The sequence below is a fragment of the Petromyzon marinus genome, chromosome 33, assembly GCF_048934315.1.
Source record: "Petromyzon marinus isolate PM22_M1 ecotype Great Lakes invasive population chromosome 33, UKy_Petmar_22M1.pri1.0, whole genome shotgun sequence".
NCBI lineage: Eukaryota > Metazoa > Chordata > Hyperoartia > Petromyzontiformes > Petromyzontidae > Petromyzon > Petromyzon marinus.
The window spans coordinates 2,818,812-2,837,069 of NC_133699.1; the positions used below are offsets into that span (position 1 = coordinate 2,818,812).

General features: G+C 48.8%; 1 protein-coding gene across 1 annotated transcript; it reads left to right on the forward strand.

Annotated features, from left to right (window-relative positions):
* Positions 1–6,270: 6,270 nt before the first annotated feature.
* Positions 6,271–18,045, forward strand: LOC116948312 (prostaglandin E2 receptor EP2 subtype-like). The gene is made up of 2 exons (XM_032964858.2): positions 6,271–7,948; positions 12,729–18,045. The coding sequence occupies exons 1-2, from the start codon at positions 6,941–6,943 to the stop codon at positions 13,203–13,205; spliced, it is 1,485 nt and encodes a 494-aa protein (XP_032820749.2). The 5' UTR covers positions 6,271–6,940; the 3' UTR covers positions 13,206–18,045.
* The last annotated feature ends 213 nt before the right edge of the window (positions 18,046–18,258 follow it).

Genomic DNA, 18,258 nt, shown 5'->3' on the forward strand with positions numbered 1-18,258 from the left:
TGCCTCCATTTAATGCTGCTCTGCTTCCTTATCTCTCGAGACCACAGCGGTCACTCCCATCCTGAAAATATCCACACTGAACCCCAACATCCTGCAAATGCCCATCCTATGCCAAATATCCTTTTCTTTGGAAAAGTCAAACAACAGCTTATCTTATACCATCTTCCCAAATTCCTCTCCCTCCGTGGTCTCCACAACTCAGTTGTCTGGTTTCTGTCAAAGCCATTCTTTTGAAACTGCTCTGCTACAGGCGGGTAAACTATCTTCACCACACTGTGGAACGCAGTGACCCCTCTGCTGCTCTTGACATCACAGACCACTCCATCATCCTTGAGTGTATCCAGAACGACGCTAGCATCTCAGGCGCACTTCTCTCCTGGTTCATTTCTTACCTCTCGCAACATTTAATTTCTCTCGTACTTTCCGATTCACAGACTGTATATTCCTCTAAGGGAGAAGAAAAAAACCCACACGATGGTGTCCCACAAGACCCTTTTGTCTCGCTACGGTCCATTTGCCACGCTGATTCGGCACCATTTGGTGTGCGCGCCACATGCACGTGTGATTGCGAAGCGGCACAACAAACGGCCATCCACACCGTCGAGGGCTGCGCTACACGGCGGCGATAATGTAGAATGGAAAGGTTGATTGACCTCGGTGTCACGGCAATCAAGTGGTTGAGTGATTTGGACAGTGACCCGTGATGGTAAGCGCAGAGGGAAGACAAGACTCTATCCTCAGCCTCCTGCTCTTCTCATTATACCCCCTACGACTTGGCAAAGCCATCTCCAGTTGTGATGTCGACCATGATTTCGATGCTGATAACACCCACCTCTTCATTGCCATTGGCTCCATGAAACCAACCTCAGTGGCAACTCCCATGTGCTGCCTCGATGTGGTCTCACATTGGATTGGTTCTAACTTCCACCAAATAAATGTTGCCGGTTCTCCGTATCAGCAAAACACGGCCACCCTTGGCAAACTCTGCAGTTAGCGTGTGCACCTCTCAAATGTGTTACATTGACAAAGGGGCGTGTGAAACCTTGGGAGCTGTCATTTATCCGGAGCTCTAATTCTCTTCCCACGTCTCAACTTATAAGGTCGCACTCATTGCACACAAAGTGCTTTCCACAAATGAACCACAATACCTTCGCTGATCTCGTCAAGGAACATGAACCATCACAGGAACTCCGGTCATCCCCACAGACGCTTTTGAGCTGGCAGTCGAACAAAGAGGTCACAAAATCACACGCTTTCAGATGCGCTTCTGCGGCCATCTGGGACGTTCTTCCTTCTAATATTAGGAAGCCACTGGGGCTGTGCGCTTTTAAATCATCAAGATTGATATCTCATTTTGTGAGAACAGTTTTTTGTGTGTTCAGTTTTCTGTCCTTCCCCCCCACCTCCGATTAGCACGGCTGGCTACGTACAGTGCGAACGGAATTCAACATACACATCTCAACTCTGGAGGAGCTCCTACGTCCACCTGCACAACATCTCCTGTATCCAACGCTGTTTCTTCTCCATCTTACCACTAAGATCTTCCACCATGCCACCGTCACAACCCGACTCGATGAGCGCAACTCCCCAAACCCATCATCTCCCCACATTCCGCACCTCCAAACTGCAGATGGTTTTAAGTACCGCTGCCAAAATTCTCACCCGCATCCATAAACGAGATCGCATCAATTCAATACTCCAATCCCTCCACCGGCTCCCAATCCAATCCCGGATCAATTTCAATATCGCGCTCACAGTCTTCAAGAATCTCCATCAATCCCCCCCTCCACCCCACCTGCATACATCTCCCCTGTCATCACCCTCCACTTCCCTCCACGTGTTCTCTGCTGCAGCAAGCTCGGCTTACCTGTCGAAGCCTCCAGTCGACCTTTGCTCAGCGGGAGCTTGCTCACTATCTTCTGCTGAAGCTTTTCTGAAGCTACCTTCCCGCAGCTATCCGTGCTGTCGACTTCCTGCCACCCTATTTAAGCCCCGGGCCTCGTGATCTTTCCCTGCTCTCCTCTGCCCGTGACCCGACTGCCTCTCTCGGAAGAAAAAAACAGATGCCACATGGTTCTGCACAGCATATTGAGATGCAGTCGCGTTTAGTGTACGAATTGACTTCGTTATTGTATTCCGCTGCCGAGCGCATTTCTTACACCTGTACACATGCTGCATGTAAACGTACGAGCACGTATTGTGTTGTTGAACAAAACGAGCCTCGGGGTCTGTATATTGTCTGGCGCTGTGGCCACTCTGCCGGCCTCATGTGGAAAACAAGAGGCTCCGAGGGCATTTTACAAAATTCAATTTCAAACGGGAACATCTGTTCGGGAGCCATTTCAATCACCGTTATGAGGTGGCTGGGTGATTCAGAGGCAAGATCATTGAGCTCGCAGCGTTGTGTACCTGGGTGCACATCTAGGCAGTGGCCTGTGATTAAACTGGGGTTTTCAAGTGGAGTTCGTGTGATGTTCTCAATGCGCGTATCCATGATTGCTCTGAGAATTAAATATCGGTTTGACCGTCATGCCAAGGGCATTACTGTAATAGGCAGCGCAGGTGGGAAGATACCTGTCCTCTACCGTGTGTGGATCAGAATTCGCTTTGAGTGACCTTAGATGTAGCTCTGTCATATCTGCTTGCGTGGGCCATTCTCCAACACAGGGGGTTTGTTCCCTGCCCTACAAGAGTTTCACATCTCTCTTTTGTCTCGTGACGTGACACCTCTTGCACAATTTGGATGCAACTGAAGTGAACACGTACCAATACGAGCTCGCGGAACCTGCCGAAGCGACTATGTCAGCGATCCACTGCTGGACGAGGCTCGCAGTGTTTATTTGACCAGTGTGTGCGAAGCTGTTGAGTTCATGGCGAGGAACGAGGCACGGGAGCATAGAAGTACGGTACAACGGGTGTTATTTTGGTCCGAATGCCCTCTGCTGGTCATCACGAAACGGAGCCCCACAGCCGCCGATAACAACCATCCGTGCACTTGGCGGACACCAATCCAAGCAGAGCGTTATCCGGGCTTTGCTATAAACGCATTCTAAAAATAACGCGCGATCAGTCAACTTTTGAAAAATTAGGTTGTTATCGACCTGCAAGTGTGTGTGGGGGAGGGGGGGGGGTGACCATATTGAGCACGCGGATCAATGATCAAGGTGAAGGAAGGTGGGGGGCCAGGCGGGGGTGGGGACAATACCGATTCAGATGTCACACCGATGTTAGCCGTGGCCAGGAATCCAACTCACGTTGCCAAGTACGTAGAGCACGGTGCGTGGACACGTGATGAGGATGCTGATGACCGTCTATGTGTGTCTACGTGTGTCTACGTGTGTCTGTGTGTACGTGTGTGTACGTGTGTGTGTCTGTGTGTACGTGTGTCTGTGTGTGTACGTATGTCTGTGTGTATCTGTGTGTGTCTGCGTGTATGTACGTGGGTGTGTGTGTGTCTGTGTGGTGTACGTGTGTGTGTTTGTGTGTGTCTGTGTGTGTACGTGTGTGTGTCTGTGTGGTGTACGTGTGTGTGTCTGTGTGTGTCTACGTGTGTCTGTGTGTGTGTACGTGTGTGTATCTGTGTGTCTGTGTGTATGTACGTGTGTGTACGCTGAACGTAGCCAACCGCGCTAATCGTAGGCTGCGGGGGAAGGACAACAACACGAAACACACAAAAAGCAGTTCTCAAGAAATGAGTTTTGAATTTAGAATTAAAAGTGCATAGCTCCATTGGCTTCCTAATATCGGAAGGAAGAGGGTCTAGCTAATGCATGGGCGTCTCGCAGAGCTTGTACAGCGTGGGGAGATGCAGTTGCATTTACACTCTCTCTAAACTCTCTCTATATATACATATAACTCGTAGTGTTTTTTTTTTCTGTGGGCATTATTCAACAATGCGTGTAACTAATGAGTTTCAAGCCACCGAATCGCATGGGGGCCAGCAGAGCTGTGGATCGAAGCAAATGACGAATTGGCCGTGGCTCGCCACTCCAAATATGTTGACTCGAATGCAGCCTGTGTCGTCTATGAAGCTGGGCACAGTCCGTGTATTAAAATGTGTCACAGCAAGAACCAAGGCACCTCCTATGAGCAACGGTTGGCGACGTACGGCGCAGCATATATAGATATGACCCTCCTGAAAAGGGGCCTTGAGACTCATTGGATACTCTCGAAAACTGCGTCATATGTAATAACCAACATCGCTACGCAGTACGTGTGTGTAAGCGCGTATCATGCAATTGCCCCAATATGCCAAAAAAATAACTTCTCAAGGCAAGGGGGACCATTCCTGAAAAACAGGAATATCGAGGCTCAGTGCAGCCACACATTGTGTGGCTTCATCTGAGCCAACCCGTTTGTATATTGTACGTGACAATCCATTTATAGATACCCCTGTTCCATTAATTTATTCTCAACAGCTAATTGAATATTGTGAAGGCGGTGGGTACTTATCTCACACGGGAGAGTTGTTAAAATATTTAATGAGCGTACTGTTGAGATTGGTGAGAGACACGTCGAGGCTTTGAAATACACATTTTTATCTACAGGTAATGTATGGGTATCACTGTATCTTTAAGTAAATCATCGTCTACTCAATTCCAGCCTTCAAATGCAAGTCATCATCAGTTGTGCAGTCGATATAGAGGAAACCCACAATGTGTGCATTTTAAATTATAATGTCGCACTCATTGCACGCAAAGTGCTTGCCACAAATAAACCATACTGCCTTTCTGATCTCGTCAGGGAGCATAAGGCATCAGGAAAACTCCGGTCATCCTGGCAGCGGATTTTGGCTGACTATCAAACAAAGACGGCCATTGCATCGCGTGTTTTTACACGCGCTTCTGCGGCCGTCTGGAACGCTCTTCCTTCCGATATTAGGAAGACACCGGAAGCCATGCACTTTTAAAGTACCTATGACAAACTAATTTCTTCAGAACTGCTTTTTGTGTTCAGTTTGTTGGCCACGTACGGTGTAAAAGAAGTTCAAGATGCATAATACATACGGTATGTGATGCGATAACAGTTTATTTTAAATACACATGCAGACATGCGATGGTGGCTGAGTGGGGTAGATTCTGTTGTTGTTCCGAGTAGGGCTAGAGGGCTCAACCAGAACTCGGTGTGTACCCAAGAACCCCGTGCCCACTCCTGCGATGATTCCACTGTCGCGCGATTCGATCAGCTATTGATGTTTTACATTGTGGCGAATTTCACCATCACCATCATCATCGCCACTACACACTTCGTCGTTCACAGTTTGTCTCTAACTTGTAGTGCTAATATGCTTAAGTTGTGGCCACATCTTTCTCTCTGTGAGGTCTTCCTCTCTTTCCAGTTCCTTCCAATTTTTTTGCGAACAGCACCCGTTTAATTTCCCTGCTGTTGTCCATCCCACATATGCGTGGCGAATGTAGTCTCCTCTAACGGCTGTCAGGGGTCCACATGTACCCATTATATAGAGCAAATATCAAGAGAAAAATAAAATCCATTAATTTGTCTGCCGGCCATGGCTACCATCAGTGGCCCAGTGATACCTGAACAGGTCCTAGGCGTCCCCTAAAACGAACGACCCACAGCGCCCAGCGTGGTGAAGTATGGTCAAAACAACCCCACCAACTACCGACCCGGCGTGTGGGGGAAAAAGCCTCCATCCAGCTGTGGCAATGTTGACACAAGTGTTCCACTTCCATCCTAAAACAAGTATATATAAACAAAAACACAATCCTTGCAACGATCAGCTTACACACCTTCACACCAGCAAATACAACGGCGAAAATTCGCTCGCTTCTATATTTATCGTAAACCCGCGTAGCAACGAATTCGTCACTGTGTAATAATGACTTCAATGATTGCGTTTGCTGCGCCGTGCGCTCTTGCCGATGCTCATCGCGCAGTTGCCCGATAGGCACGCAGGTGACGATGCTATTGTAATGACAGGCGCGCGTGCGTGCGTGAGAGTGAACTCGGCGAAACAGGTGCCAAGTTGTCTTAGAAACACAACTCACACGGACAACACAGACACACACGACGAAAGCACTGACGGAGCTTACTTATGACGCCCGGAGGCAATACACAACATCTCAAAATGCAGTTGTTCTTCTTTACTTTGGGCGGCGGCTTCTTTCCAACTTGTCCCCCCCCCCCGTCTTCCTCTCTCGCCGTGCCCTACTCCCTGCCTTGCTCTCGAGTATCCACGTCACATTGAGCAACGCGTGGGTGTGGGGGTGTGTTAATGGGAGGAGGAGGTGGCTGGGAGGGGGGGGCCTAAGGGTGTATAGGCAGTGAGCTGCACAACGACGGACACTTTCATTTGACAAGCACGTTACTTTTTTGGGTCCTTCTTACTCAAACTGACGACACCGGGCAACGTGGGGGAGAGGCTCATCGAGTCCTGGACGCTGGAACCTCCTCCAGGGGTTGGTAAATTGCACGCGCGCGCACAAACACAACGCACGCTGAGAGACACTTGAAACAAACACAACGCACGCTCAGAGACACTTGAAACAAAGACAACGCACGCTCAGAGACACTTGAAACAAAAACAACGCACGCTCGGAGACACGCGCTGCGCGTGCAGCACTAGGCGAGGTCATTCAAGACAAAGAAGCAGCCGACTCCGACTTCGAGCGGCCGCCGCGCCGATTGCGCAATTAGTCGCGAACGCGTTGCGGCGAGACGGAGGAGACACATTGAAGAGTGGGCGAAGGACGCAAGGAAGTTGATCGAGGAGACAGCTTTTCTCGTGAGATAAACTTTGCGTTACGTCCCACCCCCTCCTCCATCCTCCCCACCTTTTCTCGGCGCGGCGCTTTGTGATAGCCGGACAGACCGATAAGACAGAGCGGACCACAAGAAGAATGTCCGCGCTGCGCTACAACAACAACAATGCACACGCCCGGCACGGCTGAGCGGCGCACGCAGCAGCGGTGCCTCCTCCATGGCCCTCTCCGCGGAGATGAACGGCATCAGCACCAGCAGCAGCACCACCAGCAGCACCAGCAGCAGCAACAGCACCACCACCACCACGGCCGCGACGTCGAACGCGAGCTCGTGCGACGCGGTCCCAGAGGTGTCAGCGGCCCTCCCCGCCGCCCTCATGTTCGCCGTCGGCGTGCTGGGCAACGCGCTGGCGGTCACCGTCCTGGCGTGCTCGCGCCGCGACAGCAAGCAGACCGTCTTCTACGCGCTCGTGTGCGCGCTCACGGTCACGGACCTGCTGAGCACCTGCCTCTCCAGCCCGCTCGTGTTGGCCGCGTACGGCGCGCAGAAGACGATCGAGCAGCTGGGCGGCAACCCGCTCTGCGTCTACTTCACCTTCTGCATGCTCTTCTTCGGCTTCGCCACCATGGGCATCCTGTGCACCATGGCCGTGGAGCGCTGGCTGTCCCTCGCGCACCCGTACGTGTACCAGAGGCGCGTGAGCCAGACGTGGGTGCGCGTCGCGCTCGCGCTTGTGCTCGTGGTGAGCGCGGCGCTGTCCGCGCTGCCGCTGGCCGCCGGGGTGGTGCGCGCGCGCATGTACCGGCCGTGCACGTGGTGCTACGTGGACGCGAGGCTCGAGCGCGCCTACGGCTTCGTGTACGCCGCGGCCACGTCGCTGCTCATCGGCGCCGTGGTGGCGTGCAACGTGGGCGCGGGGGTCGCGCTCTTCCGCATGAGGAGGAGGCTCACGCTGAGGGACGCGGTGCCCAACTCCCGGCGCGTCTCGGCGCGAGTTTCGGCGCCGCTTGCCGCCCTTCCACCGCCTCTTGCTCCTCCTTCTCCTCTGCCGCCGCCGTCGTCGTCGTCCCAGCCGGGTCGAGAGAGTCCCCTCGCCTCGCTCCGCAGGAAGATCTCCGTGCAGAGGTTGCAGCGCATCCACAGGCCGCGCGGAGTGGAGGTGGACAACCTGGTTCTGCTGGTGTTCATGACCATCATCTTTCTCGTGTGCTCGCTGCCTCTAACCGTACGTATACGAATGGGACTGGAGATGACCGATCTTTGATGAGCCAGGAGCAACAACAAAAAGCATCACTGAGTCTCGAGATTCCTATTTTGCAGGATTGGTCCCTAACGCATTGAGAAGTTTTTGTTTGGCATGTTGGGCTAATTGCACGACAAGTGTTCACACATACGTACTGCGTAGCGATGTTGGTTATTTAAAATAACAATTCGGTTTACCATTCAGAGTATCCCATGCGTCTCAAGGCCCATGTTTAGGAGGGTCCTATGTTTGTGCGCTGAACTACTTTCGCGACGTTCGTAGCCAACTGTGCTCAACCGATGTGCGGTGGAAGGACAACAGACTAAACACAAAAGCTCTTTAAATGAGTTTTCAACAAAGATTTAAAAAAGTGCATTGCTCCAGTGGCTTCCTATTATCGGAAGGATGTTGGGGGCAATTTCACGGAGAGTATAAAATATACTTCGTAACAACTTTGTTTCGAGTAAGCAACGCACTTTGTTTACAAGTCAAAGTGTTCCTTGAGTCTTAAGACGCCTTTTTCACTGGAGTCCTGCATTGGGGACGTTTAGCGTATTTGAGAAGTTAGGACAGTGTCATCGGATCGTGCTTAACGCATTCACAACTCCATCACTACATGCACGATACAGGGCTACATGAAAGCTCCTCTAAAAGTAGGATGTACAATAGGCAACGTATTGGGATATTGGGCCTTTTAATGTGCATGAAGAAGGGGCATTACCCGAAACATCGTTTATCATATTTTTTTCTTCATACGCCGGTGTTATTGACACATTTTTTGAGTTTTTTTTAATGAATAATTGTGCTATTGCCCCACTGCCAACGCAGCGTCACCAAATTATATCTCCAAAAATAGGGACCATTAATGTTCCAACTTTTTGACCGCATTTCGCTTGGGGCCTGGATAGTACCCTTTTGCGGTGTGTATTTCGCCACGTTTTTCACAACGTGAACAAATCAATCTTGTACACCTAACTAAGTTCCAGTTGCTCGCAAAGTTCAACTCACCGTGCATTCGTTGAACGTGGTCGGGGGAGGTTTTTTTTTTCCCTTTCTTCCTCCCGAGGCACGCTGAGGTGGAGCGAGGGGCGCACTGGCTTGGCTCTCCAACACATCGGTGCTGCTGGAGAGCCACTGCGCCGCTGTGCTAGTGACGAATTGGCACGTTCTGCTTACGTGACAACCCTTACCAGTTGGCTGTGTCGAGTGGTGCCGGGTTTTAACGACACATTTATATATTTCCGTCATCTGACCCAACAAAAAAAAATATTTATTTGGGGCGCAGCGGTTAGCTAACTGGCGCAAAGACCTGGGTCAATTGGAGCCACTCGTTTAGCAAGCAGCACCGACCAGCGTAGTGAAGTATGGCCAAATAACCCCGATGACTGACACGGCATGGGGAGGCGCGGGACCCAACAGTGGATTGACGAGAGCACGGCAAATTATCTCCATATATATAAAAGGGAAATTTGTGATTATGTGTGGCTGTTCAAAATGTTTAGCATACTTCCTGACATGCAACAAACTTGAAATTTTGCATGTGGGTACTTTCCAGACTGTACACCATGCACAATTTTTTTTTAAAATAGACCTTTGTACATTTTTTTTTTGGGGGGGGGGGGCGCAATAATGGATATCTTTTGCACGGCAAGTGAGCTGTGACGTCACATCTGTCATGTCACCCGCATGCGGAAGCGTAACGCAGTGTGCCTGCTCATGTCACGCATCCCCCCCCCCCCCCCCCCCCCCGAGCAATTCTAACCGAGCAATTCTCATTCCGTGGCGAGTGATCGTAAAGCAAATTCTGTTTAAAGCACGTTGACGCAATTGCACACTGTTTACAGTTCCCGTACTCGTCGTGTGTCTGCACGGCATCTGTCATGTGTCAGCGACATTTATGTATGCCACGGCACGGTGCAGACTGCAGGCATGCGGCGTTGGACTTTCCGTCGGATTTTTGGCAAGTGCATACTTGAGTTATCAACACCTGCGGCTGTGCCTCCTTTTTAGTTTTGGCCGCAAACACGAGCGTAGCCCTGGCTACCGCTCCTCTGGCCTTGTGTCTGGGACACATTTCAGATTTCGTGGCGTCAACGTCGGCGATGGCAGAATTCCAGCGAACTCCACCGAATCGCCCTGTGGCTTTTTGCCACCTGTTGCTGGAGTCTAACCGCGGGTATTCTGTTCCGTGCGGCCAAGGAATGAGGTTTCGGAACTGGAGGAACGATGTTTAGAAGATGGAGGAACGGGATAAGGAGTTGGAGGAAAATTATTAAATGAACACTTTGCAGATTCGGAAGAGTTGGGTATTTCATGCAGTCAGCTTGTGTTCAAATAGATGCATTTCTTGGAAATGTTAACTGAGAATGTTTTTGATAATTGCTCTGCGCCATTAATTGTGTACTTCTGTATGTTATATCTGTTATTTTAAAGTGTCATTTGCTTCTGTTGTGTTTGCTTTTCTATTTTCGTAATTTGTTTATGATGCGGTAAACTTATATTTCCCGTTGTGTTATTATTTTCCTCTTGTATTTAAAAACTTTCAAAACGGGGCCTCACTCGATTGTGCAAAACAGACGGCCGTTAGAGTACCCCCCCCCCCCCCCCGCATGTACCAGCTGTGTGTGCAAATATCAGTTCAGATTTTACTTTTTGGCAATCACAAACTCTGTAAGTTTGCCTTAGATGATATGAAAACTGGGCCTTTTCCAAAACGAAACGGGACGGATAATGCTTTTTGTATGTCTTTCGTATCATTTATTTAACCAGCAGAGTATTGCAGAAGTCTCTGGATAATGTTATCATATTCATTGCACTGGCTATAATAATCACTTGATCTTGGACTTGGTCTACATCACGCCCGGAAGGGTGATGCCGGCAATTATACCCCATTAGGGGCCATGCATAATCAACATCAAGATTGTTATTATTAGCAATTATAATGACAGCCTTTTGTTCAAATACCGGTGCTCTTTGGCTAAAGTATAATAGGCAAAACGTGTTGTGGAGCTTTTGTTTTCTCCAAAATAAACCAAACTTTTATTTTAGTTTGTCGCGGCTCACGTCGAGTTCAATTGATCTGTTTGTTCTTTGAATTCAATAGATTTTCACCTTGGCCAACACAAGCTCCATTGCTGTTGACCGGTACACTTTGTAACGAGCTACCGGTGACTTTTGTCTCAAAACGCAATTGAAATTTTGGTGGGAGTAGCGCCTTGCGCTTGTGAGCCCGGTAAACACGAGTTCGATTCCCAACCGTGGCTAACATTAGTGGCGAGTGATATCTCGAAAATCTTCTCTCCCCTTCACCAACTTGCACTTTGCAGTCGTTGACGCCACGGTGGCGCGATGTTTTCCCGTGGTGGTGTGGATTGTTTTTCCGGGTCCTCCTGTGTTTCCCTCCGCTACTTAGAAACACGCGTTTAGATTACGTGGCTGCTCTAACGTGCCACACGATGAGCCAACTTCGTTGAGCTATCATTTGTGGCCAGGTCGCTTCTGCAAAAAAGAGCTAGATAGATCAGTGGGCATAAATAAAAAAAAAATAGTTTAGTTTTAGTTTAAAGTATGGTTAAATAACCTCCATGACCAAAAGAGCGTGGGAAGGTTTTTTTATTCAGCAAGGGATTGACAGAGGGCTGTATGCTATTATTATGTTTAACTTAGGAGCTTCACACGAGCTTTGAGACTATGAGGCTGTTGTAGTTGGCATGGCTCTAACTATATTTTTTTCTCGTGGACTCCCACTCTCAGGTAGGATGAATAATGCTTAACATATGGTCGCAGTTTCATTGAGTCCCCCTCTAACACGTGTTTTTGTTTGTTTGTTTTGCTTCTACAATTTGACAGATTGTGTAAATTCACACATTTTTTATGTCCAGCCACAGGATCTATTTTCGCGTGCGTTGGCATGAGTGTAATGGGATTTAATAGGCCATTTAATTGTGCATATTTCATCATTTGTATGATGGGTCCTACGGATCTGCTGGCCGTTTGTGTGAAATGTTTTCGCTTATTTAAAAAAAGTACACATATTTAGATTTCACAGTTCCCAAAGCGATATATTTAATAAAATTGCAGATCTCGTTTTATTTTATTCGTGTTCTCGTGATAATCTAGGATTTAACGACCGTAGCATACACTCATAGAACCAACCCATTACACGTTATGTGCAAAACAATTATAGTGAGATGTGAGATAATCCAAAATGCAGTGGATGAATAAAATACTAATAAATGCACAGAGCACTTTTGTCAATGCAGACTTGGATAAAAGCCCTCCTACACTCTGTTTATCATCAGGGTATTTGGGTCATACTCGCCACTTTGGTCAAAGAAGGTTTGTGAAGGGACTGGCCAGAACAAATTCAGATACGGCTGAGGAAGCAAGCGCTATACCCCATTCGTATAAATATGAAGCTACTTAGGTGGGCAACACCTGCAACGGTACCTCTACGCTTCCACGTCTATGCTCCCCACCTTCAACAGCCAGCATCAACCAACGTGTGAAGTACGGCCAAAGAACCCCCACGGCCCACGCGGCATGGAGAGGCCATCGCACAGCAGTGGAACAGCAAAGGGCTACACACACACGTGCAGAGTAATGTAAAGCAATGCGGTATTTCTGGCTCACTAACAAGACCCTGCGGCAGGATTGTTCTAAATCGTTACCAGAAGCGACCATGTCGCAAGCAGCAGGTGATTCGTGAACCCCATCGAGATGTTGTTCTCTCTCTTCCCCTCTCCCTTGCCTCCGCACGAAGGTCTCCACTCTAATCAATGCCATCTGGCCCACTAACACCGACTTCAAGCGCGACCTGGCCGGCCTACGCTTCGCCTCCTTCAACCCCATCCTCGACCCGTGGATCTTCATCATCGTGCGTCGCTCCGTGCTCGAGCGCCTCCTCTCGGTGCCCGCGCGTCTCCGCGCCGCGCTTCTCCCCCACCGTGCCAGCGGCGACTCTCGCGGCTCCGGTTTGCTGCGCCATCTGGGCAAGGGCAAGGGCGGCGGCGGTGGATCTTCCGAGTCCGCCTCGCTCTCCTCCTTCCAGCTCGCGCAGCTCATCCGCTCCGCCGACGCGTCGCCCATGATGGCGGGACGGCTGGCCGAGATCCTCGGCCGTGGCGGCGAGCCCGGTGCTCTGGACTCCGTCCGCAGTTCCCTGGACCTGGAGTTGCCGGACGGGAAGTTCAGCGAACTGTTGCTGCTGTCTAGGAGTCGACGAGAGGCAGAGACGTGACGGTTAACGACGACGACAAAAGAACAACAAAAATGTCATCACTTGCTCCCAACCACTGCCGGGGGAAGTGTCTCCACTGGATGGAGTTCAAGAGAGCCCCTCTGGTGGGTATTCTGGCGTGCTCTTCCATGCTGGACAGACCCCCCCTTTGCAAGACGTGAGATCACTCGCACGATATTCCACCAAACATGGCATTGCTTATCGACTGTGGTGAACCCATTTATACAGACAGAGGTGGATCCACAGATCGAACTCGACTGGTGACCTCTGAAATACAGGCCCAAGTAATGCCAGTGCTTGAAGTCTCACTGAAGATGTTCCGCGTCGCTGGTAGACAGGAGTAGGCCTCTTCCTGGTAGCCTCGGCCACGGTTGGAGATACACTGGTGTGGTGTAGCTCACCTGGACAGATCCAGCTAAAATTAGGCCCTGGGTAATGCTACCTCATACAGTGCGCTGCCCTTATTTATGGATATATATCACCGTGTGGCCCTTTTGTAATCAAGAGAAGGTATTCGGCATGAGCAGGACATGTGTTAATCTGTTTGGAGTGGTGAACACTGAAATATGTAAATATGTAAACTGATCTGAACTAAGAACACATTTACAAAAAAAATGCACTTTAATGCTTGCATGCACGTACATACACACGCACGTACATGCAGAGTTATGAGTGTCCTTCGCAGCGAGCGTCATTATGCCACGGACTTTGCGTCAGGACCTACCCCCACACCATTACCGCCGTTACCACTGTCACGGACATTGTCATCACTTTACAGCGTTGTCATCAATCATCGTTCGGGGCTGGCTCGCATAAAATGAACCTGAATATGGAGCCCGCAGTTAGTCTCGCGACTTAGCGAGTGGAGTTTGTTGCGTGCACATCAATGAACGCGCAGTGACGGACGATGCCATCAGTGCCCGCAGATGTTTGGCGTGTGCATCGACACGCATTCTTGCGCTCACATTGGCGCCCGTGTTCTGCGCTAAATTGCGCACACGATATGAGTTGCTCGACGCCCATATGGATTCGGATGCAATGGTTGCAATATTGATGGTTTCTGGGCTCCAGAGTGACTGCTTGGCTGGCTTGTGTACACATGTGGCGATAAGGGTTTCCAGAGCGCATCACTATCTGTCCACGTCTGGTGCCAAATCAAATTGCAGACACTCCAACGAGAAAGGCGTTGCGTTTGTGACATGCGTGTGCCTTTCCAGGAGACCAGACGCTGTCGTGTAACCGACGCTGTGGTATACAGCTCCACGTGTGTGGCCAATCCTGTAGTTTACACTTTGAAGCCACCACTAATCCCGAAAGTGTTCTCGAGCCTGCTATGATTAACGTGCAGACACTTTTATTTAGTTACTTTTTTTTCCTCTATAAAGGAAGACTAACAAAGTTTTGATTTTGTGTCATTACAAGTTATGCCCCCCCCCCACCCTAGCCCTTAAGCGCGCACACAGATCAGTTGCCACGGTGCCCCGAGCTGAGATGCCACTTGCGTGCTCTTGCCGGACCGGATTTGTCGTTCGCGCGATGTTGCACCTCGCCATGGTTCACGCTTGGCTGGCCACGGCCGGTGTGGTTTGGGGTAAAGCGAGTGGCCGGTCACTTTTTGAGCGAAACTCCGAACGCCCCTGCCGCTACCCCCATCCCTCTTGCAGCAGCTGGGGCCTGCAGAATGTTTACACGTGTCGTGGTGCGGTCGTGCCAGAGGCCTGCTTTCTCTCGGTGGTCTGTTAAAGAAGAGATACCCGGGGATGGTCAAACATTGCACTTGCAGCAGCCAGTTGCCTCAAAAGCAACAGTTATTTGAGGAAAGCGATGGTTTGTCACCCATGGTGCTGCAGGCAGGTGTAAATGGCCTGTCGCATGTTCAAATGCATCTAATTTATTCTTCCTGCCGCATGCAGCAGCAGTATCCATTTCCTGGCAAGTAAATAGTTTTGCTCATTTTCAAAAGACAGACCCACACGCTGTGTGACCGTGATAAACTCAAATCTATGTAATTGCGCATCCGCAGAGGCGGCCTGTAAAATTACAAGTTCGGAACTTCCACAGTGACCTCGTCCCTCCGAGGGCTACCTTCAGTCCGCGTGAATGGCTCAATCTTCTGCGACGCCAGCGGAACAAATGCCTTGAGGACATTGGCGACAGCGCGAAATGCATGCAAGTGAGATGATTGGCGTGGTTGCACCGCGCCCTCGATTGTGTTTGTCAAGATAACGTGCCAAATGCGATGACTTACAGAAACTGATAAAAGTGTTGTCAATACTTCTTGCTTGCAGCCGTGGCCATCACCGTAGATTTCTTCAAGGAGTTGATACGCTATTCAAATGCCACCAGATAAGGTGGGCGGTTAACATTTCTCTACGTGGAGTGACACATTCATATTCTAATTAGCTTCCCCATACACGACCACTGAAGGAAATATTATTTTCCCACATCAATTGATATTCTGTACTAGCTTCATTATCATCATCATCATCGGGGGTGCCAGGGTGGCAAGATGTTAACTCCCTCGCCTGGTATGAAGGACGTCGTGGGTTCGATCCCGACCCTGACGCCTGCTGTATATTTGGAATTTGCGTGTCTCTCTCCCTGTGGCCGCGTGGAGTTTTTCTCTGGGTCCTTCGGTTTTCCCCTCCACATTTAGAAACGTTGCGTTTTAGAGATTGTGGCTGCTCTAAATTGCCACGTGATAAGCCACTTAACCACTCAGTGGGCCTTACCTGGTAAAATGAAAAAAAAAGAGTTTGTTTAGTTTATCATCATCAACATCATCAGCCATTGTCTATCCACTGCTGTATGATGACCTCACGCCGTTTCCATCCCTGTCCATCCTGCGATGTCAAAATCGACGTCACTCCCGAAAATTTATCTTTTGCCTCCACTCTGTAGCGGTTGTCCGCTCGGTGTGTGTGCTCTTTAACTTTAATCACCAGCGTCGTCCACGGCACATTGTCCCCTCGAGCGATGCACCCTGCGAAAGCCCGATTACTTTCCTCAGCCGTTCACGCGATGCTTCAATTGGGATAATATTCATTGCACGCGTCTACTACTTGGATAAAACATGCGAATGTTCACCACACGTGATCCTCGGAGCCCAGGGTTGCCCAACCATGAAATAAGATGTTGTGCGAGTGCAGGGTAATGAGTAAGCAATGGCACCATCTCTTAAAACGAGAGATGTGTACTGCAGTGATAGCTGTAATAATTACATCTAGAAGGGTGAAATAGTAGATAATAATTTGTGGCCCTTTGTCAATCCCCTGCCGGGCGAGCACTTCCACACGCCGCGGAGGCCACGGGGGTTATTTGACCATACTTCACTATGCTGGACAATGCGAGCAGGTGAATGGGGTGGCTCAGGACTGGTTCAGATGTCAATTCGCCACTGATGTTAGCCGTGGCCGGTAATCGAACTTAGTTTGCTGGACTCATAGCACAGTGCGCTAACCACTGTTAAACTGATTCACCGATTTTAGATTTGTTCAACCGACTACCCCGAAGGTTGGGCAAGTATAAAATCGGTGAACTTAATCAACATTTAGCACACTGCAGCACTTCTGAAATGTGTCGCTGGAGAATGTAGTATTTTGTGACTGTGACCATGGTGATGATATCAGCCGTGACAATTGTACAATGTGTTATTATATTAGTCAGACGCTGGGGCCGAATATCCACTGAGCAGTGTGCGTGACAATCTTACTCGAGAATCTACCCGATGTACGCAATATATGAAGGAGTGCCTACTCTTTGTTTCAAAAGCAGTAGCTCACGGGTGCTCAACTTGTGTGTAAACATTGTGAAATTTACTGTGACATTCATGACTCTGGGCCACACCTGACATCGTTTGAATTCTCCATACTGAAGCTGGTTAACTTGGGGGTGAGCCTTTCCATTAAGAGTTGTACTGTGCCACGAATAATTAAGGAATGCATATGTACTAAATTTTAATGACGTTTACATGGAAATAACACCTACAATATTTCATGAATTCTCAATTACTTAATACTTACTGAAAAAATTGCTATTGAATATTTACAATTTAAAAACAAACAAAACTCCAGATTGTATGGTAGAAGGCTGAGGTTTTGCTAGATCTGTTAGGTTGAAGAGGTTTTCTGATGGGCTTGAAAATGTTATTATTGGTGAAATAAATCAATACCAAAAAATTACATTCATGAGAGAGCCTAGAAGAACACGTGGCATCCACGGGAACAGGCTCAATGGATAAGTATGCAGCGTTTGAATTGCGAGTCAGCATACGAAAGCCATCTCCTACAAAGCTTTTTTTTTAAATTCTACATTTATTATTTATTTTGGGTTGCCTTCCGACGTACCCAAAATTATTGGCCGACTCAAGTCCGGCTGTGACACATTTCACCGTATCAAATGTACAATCCCGTTTTTATTTTTTTAAAGGGGCGACAGTACAACGCTCGACTGCAGTTTGGGACACTTCCCAGACGAGCACGGCTTCGTCATTTCAAACTACCACTGAACAAATACGTGTTTCGAAACGCTTTACTTGTGTGTGTTTTAAACAAACTTTAACAGCACCTCACCATTTGAAAAAAATATATAAACATCGATAGTGATAGTCGAGTTTTACAGGCAGCACGTGTTGTGTATAAGTGCGTCAACGTTTGAACCAGTGTTTTTTTAAAGAATGTTAAATATTTATGACTTGAAAGACAATTATTTATTACGCATGTTGTTCACGATTATGCGTTTCCTGATATTGTACTTTCATGCTTGACACCTGTGGAACTATGTTTTGCAATGAATGCAATAAAAGAGCATACTTACCTGTTTCACATGCGGGTACGTGAAATGTCGTGTTCAACGGTATCATTCTTAAATGCAAATAGTGTACACTCGTGAACCTACGACATCACACGCGTGTTACCTGAACTGAAAACCAGCTGTCCTTGTTCTCATGATCCATGCCTACGATTGCTTTATTTACTTTCCACTGGAGATAATTAAAAAAAATGTCTCTGAATGCTGAAACTTGAGTCTCCGTAAGGCAGCATACAACGCACGG